Raw genomic sequence first — 18,531 nt, 5'->3', positions numbered from 1 at the left:
TTCCTATTGGAACCCTGTTGTTGCGAAATAACTTTCTTGCATCTGAACTTGATGTATTTGAGGGCCTAATGCTCCCCTAGTATTCGAGGTCAATTGTAAAGAAGCCTCAGATACTGTTATAAGTGCAGCACGATCGTTGGTTGCCTCGTTAAAAACCTTGCCGAAAAACCCATTTGGGATAAAACCGATCTAAGGGAAAAAGAGTACAACGCGTGCTTTCAGATCTATGGCTTCGTACCGAAGGATCCATCTTAGCTCCTGATCGGACTTCTGTAGGGATCAGTTTTAAAATGTAAATGAATAATGGAGGGGTCGTACCTTAGTAGTAGTATCGTTTTAGATGTGACACATTCCAATTGCTTGATAGTTGTTTGCCGTTTTATAATACCGAGCATGTATGATCCCTTTCTGGCATTCTCGAGAACCTGATGTGGTCCCTGCTAGTTCGGTCCTAGTTTTCCTTCGTTTGGATTTCAGGTATTGAGGGTGACTTTCCTTAGCACTAAGTCCCCGGGCTTGAAATGGCGGAGCTTGATTCTTCGATTATAATATCTTTTGATTCGTTGCCTTTGGGCGGCCATTTAGATGAGAGCAACTTCTCGCTTTTCGTCCGATAATTCGAGGCTAGTGTTCATAGCCTCATTATTTGATTCTTTTGTTGTGTATCGAAATTTGGCACTAGGTTTGCCGACTTCGTCTGGTATCAATGCTTCAGACCCATATACTAAGTAGAACGGGGTTGCCCCCGTACTGGATTTTGAAGTCGTTCGATATGCCCAAAGGACTTCGGGTAGGATTTCTCTCCACATTCCTTTAGCGTCGTTCAGCCTCTTCTTTAGGTTCTGAATTATGGTTTTATTTGTTGATTCGGCCTGTCCGTTCCCACTGGGGTGGTACGGTGTTGATAATATCCTTCTTATTTTGTGATCTTTGAAGAATTTCGTAACTTTGCTACCCAAAAATTGTTTCCCATTGTCACATACTATTTTGGCGGGTATCCCGAATCGACATACGATATGATCCCAGATGAAGTCTATAGCTTCTCTGTCTCTTACTTTCTCAAACGCCTGGGCTTCGACCTATTTAGAGAAATAGTCGGTCATAAATAAAATAAATTTAGCTTTACCTGGTGTCGATGGCAGAGTGCCAACGATATACATTCCCATTTCATGAATGGCTATGGGGATAGGACTGAGTGAAGTTGCTCTCCGGGTTGATGGATCATTGGTGAAAAACTTTGACATTTGTCATTTTTTCGAACAAATTCCTTCACATCTTTGCCCATGTTGATCCAATAATACCCTGCTCTGATTATTTTTCGGACTAATGGATCGGCACCAGACTGATTCCCATAAGTGCCCTCGTGCACCTCACGTAGGATGTAATCAGTATCTCCTGGACCCAAGCATACTGCTAATGGTCCATCGAATGTCCTTCGGTATAGCGTTCCATCGGAAGCCAACGTGAATCGAGCAGCTTTGGTCCGTATGGCCCTTGAATCTTTAGGGTCCGATGGGAGCTTTCCGCTCTTTAAGTATTCAATGTACTTATTTCTCCAATCCCAGGTTAAGCTTGTAGAATTTATCTCGATGTGACCTTCTTCAATCACGGATCTCGAGAGTTGAACGATAGTCCCCGGGCTCAAGTCATCTTCCTCGACCGACGATCCCAAATTCGCAAGTGCATCGGCCTCACTGTTTTGTTCTTGTGGAACATGCCGTAAAGTCCATTGTTTGAAATGGTGCAAAGTGACATGTAGTTTGTCTAAATACCTTTGCATTCTATTTTCTCGAACTTCAAAGGTTTTGTTTACTTGACTCACCACCAGCAAAGAGTCACATTTGGCTTCAATGACTTCTGCTCCCAAGTTTTTAGCTAGCTCGAGACCTGCAATCACGGCCTCATACTCGGCCTCGTTGTTAGTCAACCTGGTAGTTTTAATACATTGCCTAATAGTGTTACCCGTGGGTGGCTTTAAAACTATGCCTAGCCCGGACCCTTTCACGTTCGAAGCCCCGTCCGTAAAAAGGATCCATACCTCCAATAATGTACCCGATTTCAATAGTTCTTTTTCGACTTCAGGTACGAGGGTTGGCGTGAAGTCGGCCATGAAGTCTGCTAAAATTTGAGACTTGATGGCCGTACGGGGTTGATATTCGACATCATACCCACTGAGTTCGACGACCCATTTAGCTAATCGGCCTGATAGTTCGGGCTTGTGCAAAATATTACGAAGCGGGTAAGTAGTTAATACACATATGGGGTGACATTGAAAGTATGATCTTAACTTTCTAGAGGCGCTTATCAGTGCGAGTACTAATTTTTCTAAGTGCGGATATCTAGTTTCTGCTTCTCCTAAGGTCCGACTTATATAATAAATAGGAAATTACGTACCTCGCTCTTCCCAAACTAGGACACCGCACACTGCGATTTCTGACACTGCCAAGTACAAGCACAGTCTTTCGTCTGTTTTTGGTGTGTGAAGTAGTGGTGGGCTCGATAGATATCGTTTTAGTTCCTCTAATGCCTGTTGGCATTCCGGGGTCCAAGTGAAACCATTCTTCTTTTTGAGTAGAGAGAAAAATTTGTGACTTCAATTTGATGATCTCGAAATGAATCGGCCTAGGGCTACAATCCGTCCCGTTAGCCTTTGTACAACTTTTACACTGTCCACGATGTTGATGTCTTCGATGGCTTTGATTTTATCGGGGTTAATATCGATTCCTCGATTCGACACCATGAAGCTGAGGAACTTGCCCGAACTGACCCAGAAAGCATATTTTTCGGGGTTGAGTTTCATGTTGTATTTCCTCAAAATCTCGAACGTTTCCTGCAAATGGGTCAAATGGTCCTCTGCGTGCAGGGACTTAACTAGCATGTCATCAATGTAAACTTCCATTGATTTACCTATTTTTTCTTCGAACATTTTATTTACTAGGCGCTGGTAAGTAGCCCCTGCATTTTCTAGCCCGAAAGGTATCACATTATAACAATATGTTCCATATTTGGTGACAAATAAAGTTTTTTCCTGCTCCTCTGGGCTCATTTGGATTTGATTATACCCGAAATAGACATCGAGAAAAGTGAGGATCTCGTGGCCGGTCGTGGCATCTATCATGCGATTGATGTTGGGCAGCGGAAGAGAATCTTTGGGGCATGCTTTGTTTAAATACTTATAGTCCACACACATTCTAAGTTTCTTTCCTTTTTTAGGCACTACAACTATATTGGCTAACCATTCGGGATATTTCACCTCCCGAATGGACCCTATTTTGAGAAGTTTGGCTGTCTCGTCTTTTATGAATGCGTGTTTTACCTCAGATTGGGCCTTCTCTTTTGCTTCACTGGTCTGAACTTAGGGTCCAAGCTTAGCCGATGCGTTGTTATGTCCGATGGAATCCCTGTTATATCTAAATGGGACCAGGCAAAATAATCAATTTTATCGATAAGAAATTGAACAAGTTTCTTCCTGAGTTCGGGGTTCAACCCCGTTCCCAAGTATACCTTTTGCTCCGGCCAGTGATCGATTAGTGTGACTTGCTCTAGTTCCTCAATTGTTGATTTGGTGGCATCGGAGTCATCGGGAATCATGAAAGATCGAGGGACCCTTTGATCATCATATTCTTCGATCTTCTAATTATCTGGCTGGGTCGAAGGCGACTTCTGTGATTGCTATTTGGTGTCCCATTCTCCTTCTGAGCCCGATCCCTTTATTGGCGAAGGCGAGGATATTGATTTCGCTTCCTCGACAATGAACATTTCTTTTGCGGTTGGTTGTTCTCCGTACACTGTTTTGAAAGCTCTCGATGTTGGGAATTTGAGGACCTGGTGTAGGGTCGAAGGTACAGCCCTCATGTTGTGGATCCATGGCCTTCCGAAAAGGGCGTTGTATCTCATGTCGCCTTCGATCACGTGAAACTTCATTTCCTGGATGGTTCCGGCCACGTTTATTAGTAGGATTATCTCGCCTTTGGTGGTTTCACATGCCATATTGAATCCGTTTAGAACCAGAGTTGTGGGTACGATCTGGTTCTGCAGGCCGAGCTATTCTACGACCTTCAATCTGATGATGTTGGTCGAGCTACCTGGATCGATCAACACCCTCTTAACTTTAGTTTTATTCATGAGTACGGATATTACCAGTGCATCGTTATGAGGTTGAATGAATCCTTCTGCATCTTCATCATCAAAGGACAAAGTCCCTATGGGTGCGTAATCTTGAGTTCGAGATCGCTTTTCCCTCACAACCGATGTTTTAGTGCGTTTAAGCATTGGTCCCTGAGGGGTATCGGCACCGCCGATGATCATGTGAATGATGTGCTGCGGTTCTTCTTGTTCATTTTGCTTGCTGAAATCCTTGTTTTTAAAATGGTTCTTCGCCCTCTCACTCAGAAATTCCCGAAGGTGCCCTTTGTTAAATAAGCGGGCTACTTCCTCTCTTAGTTGCCTGCATTTTTCCGTTCTGTGGCCATGGGTGCCATGATATTCGCATGTTTGACTGGGATTCCACTGGGCAGTATCGGACTGCATTGGTCGAGGCCATTTAGTGTCTTTGATGCGTCCAATAGCCGATACGATGGCGTATGCATCAACACTGAAGTTATATTCCGATAACCGAGGTGCTTCCTTAGATCCGGCAAGCCTATCGATACTGCTTCTGTTTAACAGCCCTCGGGAGCCATGACTTCGATCGCTTCTTTTGTTATTTTTCCTGAGGTTATGTCTCGATTCACTGACTCTGCGGCTTTTGTTGTACGGTTGGTATCGATCTCCAATCGGACCTCGTTCCCGATTAGTAACCCCTCGAACAACGGGTTCAGACCCCAATTGATTATCTTCGAGCCTAATTTTCGATTGGTACCGATTGTGCACGCCGGCCCATGTGATGGATGGGTATTCGATCAGGTTATGCTTTAATCACCGTGAAGCCGTCGAACTTTATTCGTTCAAACCTTGAGTGAAAGCCTGAACAGCCCAGTCATCTGTGACTGGAGGCAGGTCCATTCGTTCCATTTGAAAACGAGATACGAATTCCCTCAGCATCTCATTATCCTTTTGTCTTACCTTGAAGAGGTCCGACTTCCTTGTTGCGACTTTTATGGCGCCGGCATGTGCTTTCACAAAAGAATCTGCTAACATGGAGAACGAGTCGATCGAGTTCGGCGGTAGGTTGTGATACCAAATCATCGCCCCCTTCGAGAGGGTCTCTCCAAATCTTTTCAGCAACACAGATTCTATTTCATCGTCTTCTAAATCATTGCCCTTGATGGTACATGTATAAGAAGTGACATGCTCGTTGGGATCGGTAGTTCCGTTATCTTTAGGAATTTCTGGCATACGAAATTTTTTGGGGATTGGTTTTGGGGCTGCGCTCGAGGAAAAGGGTTTTTGCATGAAATTTTTCGAATCTAACCCTTTTATCATTGGTGGAGCTCCCGGGATCTGATCGACCCTAGAGTTATAAGTTTCTACTTTTTTATCGTTGGCTTCGACTCGCTTTGTGAGTTCCTCGAGTAATTTAGTAATTTCGGGAGTAGTCCCCGATTCTTGCTCATTTGACTTCACTATGGCTGGTTCCGTTCTGTGGGTGATTTCTCGGGGTAGATTGGGCTCCGACCTGCTTTGTAGCTGGGTTTGGCTTTGCAACTGGGCTATTACTGCCTGTTGGGCTTGCAACATTACGAAAATCATACGCAAGCTAACACCGTTTTTCTCGATGTTATGAGTATCTCGAACCGCAGACCGAGTTCCATCATGGATTCTATTCTCGGGTTCGACATATAGGTTCACCTCAATGGCTACGTGTGAATTGACATCAATTGGCGCTCCGATTTGAGCTCCAACGGTGTTCATTAGTGGTCTTTCAATACTGGGTGTCAAGTTGTTGTTTTCGTCTTGAAGACCAACCCTGTTATCGACCGGTGAAGCCATTTGATTGATGGTTATTCGTAGCTGATCCGAAATTCAAGATATTTTCGAAAATAAGCGCAAAACACAATGGCATGTTTTTTCAGAGTCGTATCAAATAACTACTGTTATCCTTGGCCCCACGGTGGGCGCCAAACTGTTTACCTAAAAAATGGATAGAGTTGAATTTATACGTAGTTCCAAGGATATGTGGCGTAACTTAATACAAATTGCAAGGATAAATAGAAATATAAATATGGATTGCAAAGAATGTGAAGTAGATAAGGTTGTAAGGAACAATGAATCTCAGGACTCAACAAATAGAATCAATTTAAGAAATCCGAAAGAACGATTCTTTACTGTGGAAGAATATAGCGTTTTTATTACAATGTAAGCCTGAGAAAACTTGCCCCTTGATAAATGATAACCATGCCCTTTATAATAGAGGGACCTTGCTCTAAGCATAATAAAAAAAATACTCAGTGGAAGACCCATAATAAACCAGCTTTTCCACAATTTCTGCCAAGATTCTCGCTAGTGGGATTGCAACGGCTTTTGTCTGTGAGCTCGATCTTGCCTTGAGCCTTCGATCTTGGTTTGAGCTCGATTCTGACTCGAGCTCTTGATCTTGGCTCGAGCTCGATTCTGACTCGAGCTCTCGAATTGATTCGGGGTCAATGCTGGTCGGTCTCTGGATCATAAACATGATACCTTTACTCTGCGTCATAGTTCGATTTGGACTATAGCTCGAAAACGATGTTCAACTCGACATGGGTCGGCCCCTCGGGTTCAAGTCTTGTTTATTCCATCTTTGGAGTCTCAGTTCGATCGACCATCGTTCGAACTCGATCGGACGTGCGAAGGTCGAAATCTATTTCGACCGTATACACAGCCATAATGTTTGCCTAAGCTTGGGATACTTATTTTCTGTTCACTAAGCAAACGTGAGCTTTCAATTCTTTCTTGCTTTTTCCAAATCTACGAGAGAATTGATATGATTAATTATTGTACAAACACTGACTAATCAGTAAAACTGTAACACAAGACACTTTCCTGGTATGTGAATAGCCCACGAAACTAGCTTTATCTTACAATTAGTTTTAGTCAAAATTGAATTCGAGATCTAGTGAAAACATTTTTATATTTCTTATATTTATGACAATGCAGAGATTTGAATGTGGGTGACGGGTGCACATAAGTCATCTTATTGTCCTAACCACCGTTTGACTTTACCACATATATTGAAAACTGAAATGGAGGTGTATACTTTACATCTGAAAAGAGTACAGTTCATTCTCAATAGAAGCTTCGCATTTCTTCTCCTTTTCCAGCTCATGTGGGATGTAAGTTTCAAATGGACCAGCATTTTATAACTAATAAAACCTCCAACCACTCATAATTATAGACTTACAATTAATTGAGGATTAGTCGCCAGTCAACTTGGAAGCATAAAAAAAGATGCAACAACTGAATTGTTGATCAAGAAACATTGCATTTTCTTGGTTGTTAAGACACTCGTGGTTCCCATCTATAAAAAGAAGACAAAAATTCAAGAATCAAAACCCACCACATAAATTTCCTTTCCTTAAACATAGTAAAGTAATAATCCAGACAACTTAATTATTGAGATGGCAGAAGTGAAGTTGCTTGGTGTTTCACTCAGTCCTTTTAGTCGCAGAGTTGAGTGGGCTCTGAAGATTAAGGGTGTGGAATATGAATTTATAGAAGAAGACCTACAAAACAAGAGCCCTCTGCTTCTTCAATCCAATCCTGTTCACCAAAAAATCCCAGTGCTAATTCACAATGGAAAACCCATTTCTGAGTCTATGATCATTCTTGAATACATTGATGAAACATTTGAAGGCCCTTCCATTTTGCCTAAAGACCCTTATGACCGAGCTTTAGCTCGTTTCTGGGCTAATTTCCTTGATGTTAAGGTAAGGTTGAATTTGCTTTTGCTCAATTTAACTTGTCCTTTTTCTTTTAAATATCGCCTTTAATTGTTAATTTGAACCTCTGCTACGTCAATCTTTAAGGTCTGTGTATAAATAACTTCTCCCTGGACCTCAACCGTAAAATTACACTAAGGTTGTTATTGTTATTGTTGCTATGTCAATATTTTTTTTTTCATTTTTCTTGCTCTTGCCTTCTTTCAATTGGAAATTATGGTCGTGCTATTACCGGTGGCAAAGCCGCAGGTTGAATCAAATTTGGGCTGGTCAAAACATAACAACAACAACAACAATATATTCCCACAAGGGTCTAGTCAAAACATGTCAAGATAATATATAGCTTAGGCAAATTGGGCGGGTTACAAGTAAATTTATATAATTCTCAATCTCAATTTTGATTTTGTATGCTTAGCTTTGGGTTGGATTTTAAGACGTGGTGGGGATACATTGTTTTAACCCATATCGATTCAACCTGTTCTATCAAGTCAATAAATAAGTCATAATCCAACCTGTTTAAGTTTGGACGAATTACAAATAAATGGATTGGTTTGGACCTCTAATCAGGCAATACATACCAATTTGCAGAATATATTTGATAAAAGTAGAAATGTTTAGAACTCAAGATTTGAGCTTTTTGCAGTGCATAACTACAATTGGAAAAGCTTTATTTGGCAAAGGAGAGGAGTCAGACAAAGCTAAGGAGGAGTCTAGTGAACTGCTAAAGATTCTTGATAATGAGCTCAAGGACAAAAAATTCTTTGTAGGAGACAACTTTGGATTTGCTGATATAGCTGCTAATTTGATGGCATTTTGGCTGGGAATTCTTGAAGAAGCCTCTGGAGTAATTTTGGTGACAAGTGAAAAATTTCCCAATTTTTGTGCTTGGAAAGATGAGTATATTAACTGCAGCCAAGTTAAGAAATATTTACCTTCAAGGGATGTGTTACTTGCCCATTTTCAAACTCGCTTTCAAACTGCAGCAGCTCCCAAATAAAAACACTTTTTTATTTGCGAATTACCATGATTTGGTTGTGGCAATAAAACTACTTATTTAAGAAAACTAGCATAGCCAGCTTTTCACAGAGTAGGTAGTATCTTGTGTATTTGTTTTGCTGCTTTGTCAATGATTTTGTGTGATTGTAATTTCTTCCAGCTACTAAATGATAAGAGTCATGTTTTATTTTTTATCTTCGCCTTTCCAAACAAGTGGAGTTTGAAACAAAAGATTTTTTTAGGGGCAAAGTTAAATTAGTGCCAAAAAATCTTGCTCCCAAATTTTAGTGGTCCCCAGTTTTAGCAATCATAGACTTACAGCTTTTCTTTAAGAAAAATTATGAGTACTTTCTGTAGAAAAGTAAAGTTTTTCATATAAAAGGAAAGACACTTATAAATATTTTTCTATTACTTCAGACAAACATTCCGAATTTTAGAAAAAATATCAAAATTTGATCCAAATATTAGGCAGAGTTACCCTCAAAATGGAGCACCAGCTAAAATAACAGAATAAAATAACAAAATGGCCCTTCATCTTTAATTTGAGGTCTCATATTCGATCTCTAAAAATAAAAAAAAGTTCTAATAGAGAGCATTTTTCTTTCATGAGCCATACGAATCCGAATAAATCGAATGAGTAAACTCCAAATAATGGATACTAATTAAGAAAAAAATAAAAAGTACCTCATATTCTTTAGACGTATAATCTGTTTGGCCAACCTTCTTTTTGGACCAAAAATGCATTTTAATATTTGACCAAATTTTTGAAAGTTACACATAAGGGAGAGTTTGCGGAGCTTCCGGTACCTGCTTGCCGCCATAAGGGTATTTTGGGAATTTACTCATTATGTACTAACGGGTGTTGCAAAGTAGTTGGAGCAAAAATGTAGCATGACATTTTTTTAAAACGTGGTCCCCATTTTGACTTTTCCTTCGGCATGTCACTAACCAAATTGTTTTTAATAGCAACATGACAAAGTAAAAGGTAATCAAGGATAGTAAGTAAGTTTCAAAACCAAAGCCGGCGAAGTCAGTTTTTAGAAAACTTTTGTTGTAAATAAAGAATGATTTCTTCCTTAAAGTAAAAAAAAAAAAATTAAAACTTTTCAAAAATATTTAGAAGATATAATTCAACACCAAGGAAGCGAACTTCTCAAAACTTCACCGCATAAAGTTTTAAATATTAAAAACTAAGCAATTGTTTTAGAACAAATCTATGTACTCTTTGAATAGAAAAAAGGTACTTCTAAGAGAATCACTTCATTCAGTGAATGTTAAAGAATAAATGAAGGAATACTATAATAATTTAATGATATTTTACCATTAATATATGTATTTACTTATAATAATTAAGATATCCAAGAATGTCGATATATTATAATGCGTTATTCGATGGCAGCTTGACTAATCTAAAGTCATCATTCATAAATAAAGTATGAATATATATGTGCATTTTCCTTAATTATTTGTTCTAAAAAATTTATAATTTCTTCAGTTATAATGTATTACTCCTTAAACAACTCAACAACAACAACAACCCAGTAATATCCCACGTGTGGGGACTCCCTAAACAACGCAAGTCCAAATTTTTTCAAAACGTCCTAACTGACATGCTAATGATTAGTTAAAACAATTATAGAATATCGACCGAAGTCAATCGAAAATTTTAATTTATTTTTTTCCGCCCTGCGTCAATTATTTTTTTTGATAATAAAAAATTATTTTTCATATAATTATAAAAATACTGACAGAAGTCGGTCGAAAATTTTAATTTATTTTTTTCTGCTCTGCATCAATTTTTTTTTTTTTTTATAATAATTTTTTTTACATATAATTATAAAAATACCGACCGATGTTAGTCAAAAATTCAAAAAAAAAATCCGCCCTGCGTCAATTATTATTTTTGATAATAAAAAATTAATTTTAATATAATTATAAAAATACCAACCGAAATCGGTCGGTATTAGTGGTCCAAATAATCAAACACTTATAGATTATTGTTGCTTACAATCTATATATATATAACATCCTAAATTATATATATATATATCTATGTATGTCCGATTGTGTGATTTGACCGAGTATATGTTGTTGTTGCTACAACTTAAGTTTTAATATAGCACTACATCTTATAACACTATACATTTTATTTTTAAATAAGTTACCGATCGAAATCGGTCGGTATTAGTGGTCAAATGGTCAAACACTTATAAATTAATTATTGTTACTTACAATCTACATATACATAACATCCTAAATTGTGTGTATATATATTCTCCAATTGTGTGATTTGACAGATTATATATTGTTGTTGCTACAACTTATGTTTTAATATAACACTACATCTTATAACACTAAATATTTAATTATTTTTAAATAAGTTACATATATAAATCGGTCGGTATTAGTGGTCAAAATGGTCAAACACTTATAGAGTATTGTTACTTTATCATATATATATATATATATATATATATATATATATATATATATATATATATATATATATATATATTCTCCAATTGTGTGATTTGATAGAGTATATGTTATTGTTGCTATAACTTAAGTTTTAATATAGCACTACATCTTATAGCACTATACATTTTATTTTTAAATAAGTTACTTACCGAAATCGGTCAATATTAGTGGTCAAAATAATCAAACACTTATAGATTAATTATTTTTACTTACAATCTATATATATATATATATATATATATAGTGTGTGTGTGTGTATAGTGCGTGTGTGTGTGTGATATATATATATATATATATATATATATATATATATATATATATATATATATATATATATATATATATATAGTGTGTTTGTGTATAGTGCGTGTGTGTGTATAGCACTATACATTTTGTTGTTGTTGCTATAACTTAAATTTTAATATAGCACTACATCTTATAGCACTATACATTTTGTTTTTAAATAGGTTACCAACCGAAATCGGTCGGTATTAGTGGTCAAAATGGTCAAACACTTATATATTAGTGTTACTTACAATCTACGTATATAAAACATCCTAAATTGTATATATATTTATACACACACACACACACACACACACACACACACACACACATACACACACATATATATATATATATATATATATATATATATATATATATATATATATATATTAAATATTAGATATTATTTATTTAAAAGCTATTTGTATAAATTGACTAAAATCGACCGACTTCGGTTGGTATTTTCATTAAATTAATTTTAAAAAAAAAAATAAAACTGAAATACCGATCGATTTCGGTCGGAAATGTGTGGTCAAACGGTCAAACACTAACTTAAATATACCGACCGTAGTTTTCGACCAAAGTCGGATGGAAAATTTTAATTTAGGGTGCCAACAGATGGGTTTCTTCCCCATTTTTCTCTTTTCTCTTTCTCTTTCTCTCACTCTTTCTTCCACATCCGTGAACCCTTCTCAAACCCCACCCAAATAAACTCATCACCCCCTTCTCACCCAAAATCAAACCCCCTACTTCGTCTCTCCCCGTTCTCCGTTGGTCCCACCCCTGCTGCGCCATCACTGCTCCTCCGCCACCACTGCCGCGCCATCCACTACTGCGCCACTCCCAAAATCAGACCCCTCTGCTCTCTTTGAAGGTTAGTTATCTACATTTGTTGATTTTAGTTATTTAAATTCTTTCAATTGTATAAACTAGGGTTTACAATTTATGATTTTGGAATTATTTAAATTTATTTATAATTTTTTAGATTTAGGATTTACAAAATCATGATTTAGGGCTTATTAAACTATGATTTAGAAAATATTAAATTATAATTTAGAATTTATTAATTATGATTAATAATAAGTGAGTTAGTCTAATTGAATGACTTAACTAATTCAATATTCTAGTAAGTAAATGTTATACTTTGTAACTAAAGTTTATTATGTAACTTAATTCTATAGTTGTTCTTTATGTAGATGGAATATCATAGTTGGATGTATAATATTAAATTATGATTTAGGGTTTATTAATTATGATTAATAGTTAGTAAGTTAGTGTAATTGAATGACTTAACTAATTCAATATTTTAGTAAGTAAATATTATACTTTGTAACTAAAGTTTATTATGTAACTTAATTCTATAAATTAATTTGAATTATGATTAATATAACATGTAATTTATATGTTCTTTATGTTGATAGAATAACGTAGTTGGATATATAATAAGAATTATCCTAATCGTCGATTTTTGAGGTAGGAATTTATAGAAGAGGTTAAGGAATTTATTAAGTATGCAATGTCACTTGAACCATTTCGGATAGGAGGGATGATTAGGTGTCCTTGTACGAAGTTCAAGTGTTTGAAATTTTTGGATTCGGAGGATGTTACGACCCATCTTTATAGAAAAGGGGTTTATGGATAATTATTTTATGTGAACTATTCATGGAGAGGTTGATGGTACTGATGGTGTATTTCATAAGGTGATTGTTGGTGAAAGTAGTATATCGGTGGAGAATAGCATTCAACATCCTAGATACCATGAAATAGTTGCGGATGCTTTTTGTCACGACCCCAAATTTCCCTCCTTAGGATATCATGATGGCACCTAGTCTCTAAGACTAGGTAAGCCTATCAATATGCGGAATAATCAAAATATCAATTAAAAACTTTAAAAATCTCAATCTCTCAGTACATAAAGAAATTTCCAAAACTCGGTGAAAATACAAGTCACAAGCTCTAAAGAAGAAGTACGAATATCTTTATACATCAGAGTCTAATGTGAATAGGGAAAACAACATAATAAGGATAGAAGGGGACTCCGAGGTCTACGGACGCGGGCGTATATACCTTGAAGTCTCCGCGTTCAGCTAGATCACTGATACCTGGTCTGATAGGAAGTACCTAGATCTGCACAAAAAGATGTGCATAAGTGTAATATGAGTACACCACAGCGGTACCCAGTAAGTGCCAAGGCTAACCTCGGTAGAGTAGTGACGAGGTTAGGTCAGGCCCTACTGAAATAATAAAAGACATGGTAATATGTCTAATAATATAATAACAATAAATGACAATGGAAGCGAATCAAGTAAGTAATATGTCACCATTAAATTGCACAGAATAAGGGCAAATAATACCTCGTGGAAAGAAAACAGAAATTTAGAACTTTAAGAAAAATCACGATAATAATCAAAGACAGTTGCGGCCATAAAAAAAATATCAACAAGGGTACTCCCGAGGTACCGCCTCGTAGTCCCAAATAATAAATAATTTCACAATAACTCATTTTCTTATATCAACGCGGGAGCCTTCACATTTAATTTTAAAGAAAATATTTTTTCGAAATAGCATCCCGCGTTTTAGCCACCCTTATCATACGGCATGACTTCTAGTAGTTCCCCTACTAGTCACGTGTATCAAGCAACCTTTATCTCACCGCATGCGTTTCAACACCAAACCTTATACTACCGTATGCATATCAATATCACAATATATCACAATCTGCACCTCAAGTGCTCAAATATTTTAATTTGCCAAAATAAACAATATCAATAATATTTCCACAACAGGGAGCTCACGGCTCAATCACAATGAGTACAAAAATCTCACAAAAATATTCGGGAATAAATAACTCAACAAAATAATATTTCAAAATTTTTAATACGTTGCTTCCGTACCAAATTTAGAATATCAAATACATCATATTAATAATATTTAAATTTAAGAAATTCAACCTTCAAATAATGCACAGAATCAAAGAAACCAAGTTTCAACTAAACAGGTAAAACAATTAGCAGGAAAAGGTCAAGCAAGTTTAAAGTATAAAACTTAGATCAATGGTGAAGAATATATAAGATAAAATAATTTAATTAATTTTAAACCGTGATCTACAAAAATTTGAATACATAATCTTCCACATTTAGCCAGTGTACACACTCGTCACCTCGTGTACATAACTTTCATCACATTACAATTATGACATCAATATCAATCCTAGGGGAAATTTCTCCCACACAAGGTTAGACAAGTTACTTACCTCGACTTGCTCCAATTTAATCCACAAGTAGGCCTTTTCCAAGATTATCCAACTCTGAAAGGCTCGAATCTAGCCAAAATAATTCAATACAGCCAACAAAAATTATAGGAATCAATTTCATAAGAAAATATTATATTTTTCAATAAAATTCGAAATTAACTCAAAAATCGTCCGTGGAGTCCACGTCTCGAAATTCGGAGAAAGTTGTGTAATATGAACACCCATTCAACCACGAGTCTAACCATACCAAAATCACTAAATTCAGATAACAATAGGGCCCTCAAATTCTCAAAATTATCTAAGAGAGTTTTCAAACTTTTCCAACTTAATTCACCAATTAAATGATAAAAACAACCATGGATTCAGGTAATCTAACCAAAATTGAGTTAAGAACACTTACCCCAATGTTTTCTCTGAACATCTCTCAAAAGTCGCCTCTCCCCAAGCTCCAATTTGTCAAAAATAGAAAATGGGACGAAATCCCTTTCTTTATAACTTAAAATTCTGTACAGGCTGCCCTCGATCCTGCCTCGATCCTGGCCCTCTATCATGGCCCTCGATCCTGGCCCTCGATCATGGGCTCGATCATGGCTTCGATTTCTGCCCCCGAATTTCTAGCAGAAAAATTACAGCAGCTGTTTAAGTCTAACGTTTGATCCGTTAACCATCCGAAACTCACCCGAGGCTCTTGGGACCTCAACCAAATACACCAAAAAGTCTTTAAACATCATAGGAACTTATTTGAAACCTCAAATCACATAGAACGACGCTAAAACCACGAATCATACCCCAATTCAAGCTTAAGGAACTTAAGAATTTCCAACTTCTACATTCGATGTCAAATCTATCAAATTAAGTCCAATTGACCTCAAATTTTGCACACAAGTCATAAATGACGTAACAGAGCTATGAAAAGTTCCGGAACTAGATTCCGACCTCGATATCAAAAAGTCAACTCCCCGATCAAACTTCCAAACTTAAATTCCTATTTTAGCCATTTCAAGCCTAATTAAACTACAGACTTCCAAATAAAATTCTGAACACGCTCCTAAGTCCAAAATCGTCATACAGAGCTGTTGGAATCATCAAAATTCTATTCCGGGGTAGTTTACACATAGGTTGACATCCAGCCAACCTTTTCAACTTAAGTTTTAAACTTTGGAACTAAGTGTTCCAATTCATTCTAAAATCTCTCCGGACCTGAACCGACTACCCCGACAAGTCATATAACAGTTATAAAGCACAAAATGAGCAGTAAATAGGGGAATGGGGCTACAAGTTTTAAAACAACTGGCCATGTCGTTACATCCTCCCCCTCTTAAAACAATCGTTCATCCTCAAACGAGCATAGAGACATACCTGAAGTGGTGAAAAGCTAAGGATAATGGCTGCGCATATCTTGCTAGATCTTCCAAGTCACCTCCTCGACTGGATGACCCCTCCACTGAACCTTTACGGAAGCAATGTCCTTTGACCTCAACTTTCGAACCTGCCTGTCCAAAATAGCCACTGGTTCCTCGACATAAGATAGATCCTTATCCAACTGAACCGAACTAAAGTCTAACACATGAGACGGATCGCCGTGATACTTCCGGAGCATGGAAACATGGAATACTGGATGAACTGAAGAGAGGCTAAGTGGTAGTGCAAGTCTGTAAGCCAACTCCCCAACTCTCTCAAGAATCCCAAAAGGCCCAATATACCTAGGGCTCAACTTTTCCTTCTTCCCAAACCTCATAACACCCTTCATAGGCGAAACCCGGAGCAAGACTCGCTCACCAACCATGAATGTAACATCACGAACCTTCCGATCCGCATAACTCTTTTGTCTAGATTGAGCTGTACGAAGTCGATCCTGAATCAATTTAACCTTTTCCAAGGCATCTTGAACCAAGTCCGTGTCCAATAGCCTAGCCTCGCCCGGTTCGAACCAACCCATTGGAGACCGGCACCGCCTACCACACAAGGCCTCATACGGACCCATCTGAATGCTCGACTGGTAGCTGTTGTTGTAAGCAAACTCCGCAAGTGATAAGAACTGATCCCAAGTATCCCCAAAATCTATCACCCACGCACGAAACATATCCACCAGTATCTGAATAGTGTGTTTGGACTGCCCATCCGTATGAGGGTGAAATGTTGTACTCAACTCTACCCGAGTACCCAATTCACACAGTACTGCCCTCCAGAACCATGATGTAAACTGCATACCCCGGTCAGAGATGATAGATATCGGTACGCCATGAAGTCTGACAATCTCGCGAATATAGACTTGAGCCAGCTGTTCCGAAGAGTAAGTAGTAACTACAGGAATGAAATGAGCTGACTTGGTCAGCATATCCACAATCACCCAGACTGCATCAAACCTCGGCTAAGTCCGTGGGATTCTAACAAAAAAATGCATAGTGATCTGCTCCCATTTCCACTCCGGAATCTCTAACTTTTGAAGTAACCCACCTGGCCGTTGATGCTCATACTTCACCTGCTGGCAATTTAGGCACCGAGCTACATATTTCACTATATCTTTCTTCATCCACCTCCACCAATAGTGCTGTCTCAAATCCTGATACATCTTTGTAGCACCCGGATGAATGGAGTACCGCGAATTGTGAGCCTCCTGGAGAATTAACTCACGCAACCCATCTACGTTAGGCACACATAGCCTTCCCTGCATTCGTAATACACAGTCATCTCCAATAGTGACTTCCTTGGCATCACCGTGCTGAACTGTATCCTTAAGGACAAACAGATGGGGGTCATCATACTGACGCTCCCTGATACGATCATAAAGAAAAGACTGAGAAACCACACAAGCCAAAACTCAGCCCGACACGGAAATATCCAATCTGACAAACTGGTTGGCCATGGCCTGAACATCCAAGGCTAAAGGCCTCTATGCTACCAGTAAATATGCTAAGCTGCCCAAACTCTCCGCCTTATGACTCAAAGCATCGGCCATTACATTGGCCTTCCCGGGATGATAGAGAATGGTGATATCATAATCCTTAAGCAACTCCAACCATCTCTTCTGCAGTAAATTAAGATCCTTCTGTTTAAACAGATGCTGTAGACTTTGGTGATTGGTGTAGACCTTATAATTGACACCGTACAAATAATGCCTCTAATTTTCAAGGCATGAACAATAGCTGCTAACTCAAGGTCGTGGACCGGATAATTCTTCTCATGTACCTTTAACTGTCTGGATGCGTAGGCAATCACCCTACAGTCTTGCATCAACACTGCGCTGAGACCAATACGCGATGCATTACAATACACATTATAAGATCCTGAACCTGTAGGTAATACCAATACTGGGCTATAGTCAAAGCTATCTTGAGCTTTTGGAAGCTCTCCTCACATTCCTCGGTCCACCTGAACGGAGCACCCTTCTGGGTCAATTTGGTCATAGGTGCAGCAATAGAAGAGAAACTCTATACAAATCGACGATAATACCCTACTAAACCAAGGAAACTCCGGATCTCCGTAGCTGAGGACGGTCTGGACCAACTCTGCACTGCTTCAATCTTCTTCGGATCCACCTTGATCCCTTCGCATGAAACTATATGACCCAAAAATCTCACTGAATCAAGCCAGAATTCACACTTTGAAAATTTTGCATATAACTTCTTTTCTCGCAAAGTCTGAAGCATAGTTCTCAAG

At 37.9% G+C, this 18,531-nt stretch overlaps 1 protein-coding gene and 1 long non-coding RNA gene across 2 annotated transcripts in view; one reads left to right on the top strand and one right to left on the bottom strand.

The window, feature by feature from the left end:
- Positions 1-7,392: 7,392 nt before the first annotated feature.
- On the top strand, positions 7,393-9,046 carry LOC104110588 (probable glutathione S-transferase). The gene is made up of 2 exons (XM_009620114.4): positions 7,393-7,844; positions 8,500-9,046. Exons 1-2 carry the CDS (start codon positions 7,536-7,538, stop codon positions 8,851-8,853), a joined length of 663 nt encoding a protein of 220 aa, XP_009618409.1. The 5' UTR covers positions 7,393-7,535; the 3' UTR covers positions 8,854-9,046.
- The window catches only part of LOC138896556 (uncharacterized), a 55,962-nt gene continuing 46,098 nt past the window's right edge, over positions 8,668-18,531 (bottom strand). The window contains exon 2 of the long non-coding RNA XR_011409912.1: positions 8,668-8,858. This is a non-coding gene — a long non-coding RNA (uncharacterized lncRNA). The remainder of the gene's footprint in view (positions 8,859-18,531) is intronic.

The sequence above is a fragment of the Nicotiana tomentosiformis genome, chromosome 7 (assembly GCF_000390325.3).
Source record: "Nicotiana tomentosiformis chromosome 7, ASM39032v3, whole genome shotgun sequence".
Taxonomy (NCBI): domain Eukaryota; kingdom Viridiplantae; phylum Streptophyta; class Magnoliopsida; order Solanales; family Solanaceae; genus Nicotiana; species Nicotiana tomentosiformis.
The sequence above is the reverse complement of the archived record's forward strand: the minus strand, read 5'-3'. Positions and strand labels throughout refer to the sequence as shown.

Bases quoted from the DNA above. Each gene is read 5' to 3' on its own strand.
- LOC104110588 (XM_009620114.4), top strand. From the start codon at position 7,536: ATGGCAGAAGTGAAGTTGCTTGGTGTTTCACTCAGTCCTTTTAGTCGC. The intron at 7,845-8,499 runs GTAAGGTTGAAT...AGCTTTTTGCAG, and splicing joins CTAATTTCCTTGATGTTAAG to TGCATAACTACAATTGGAAA.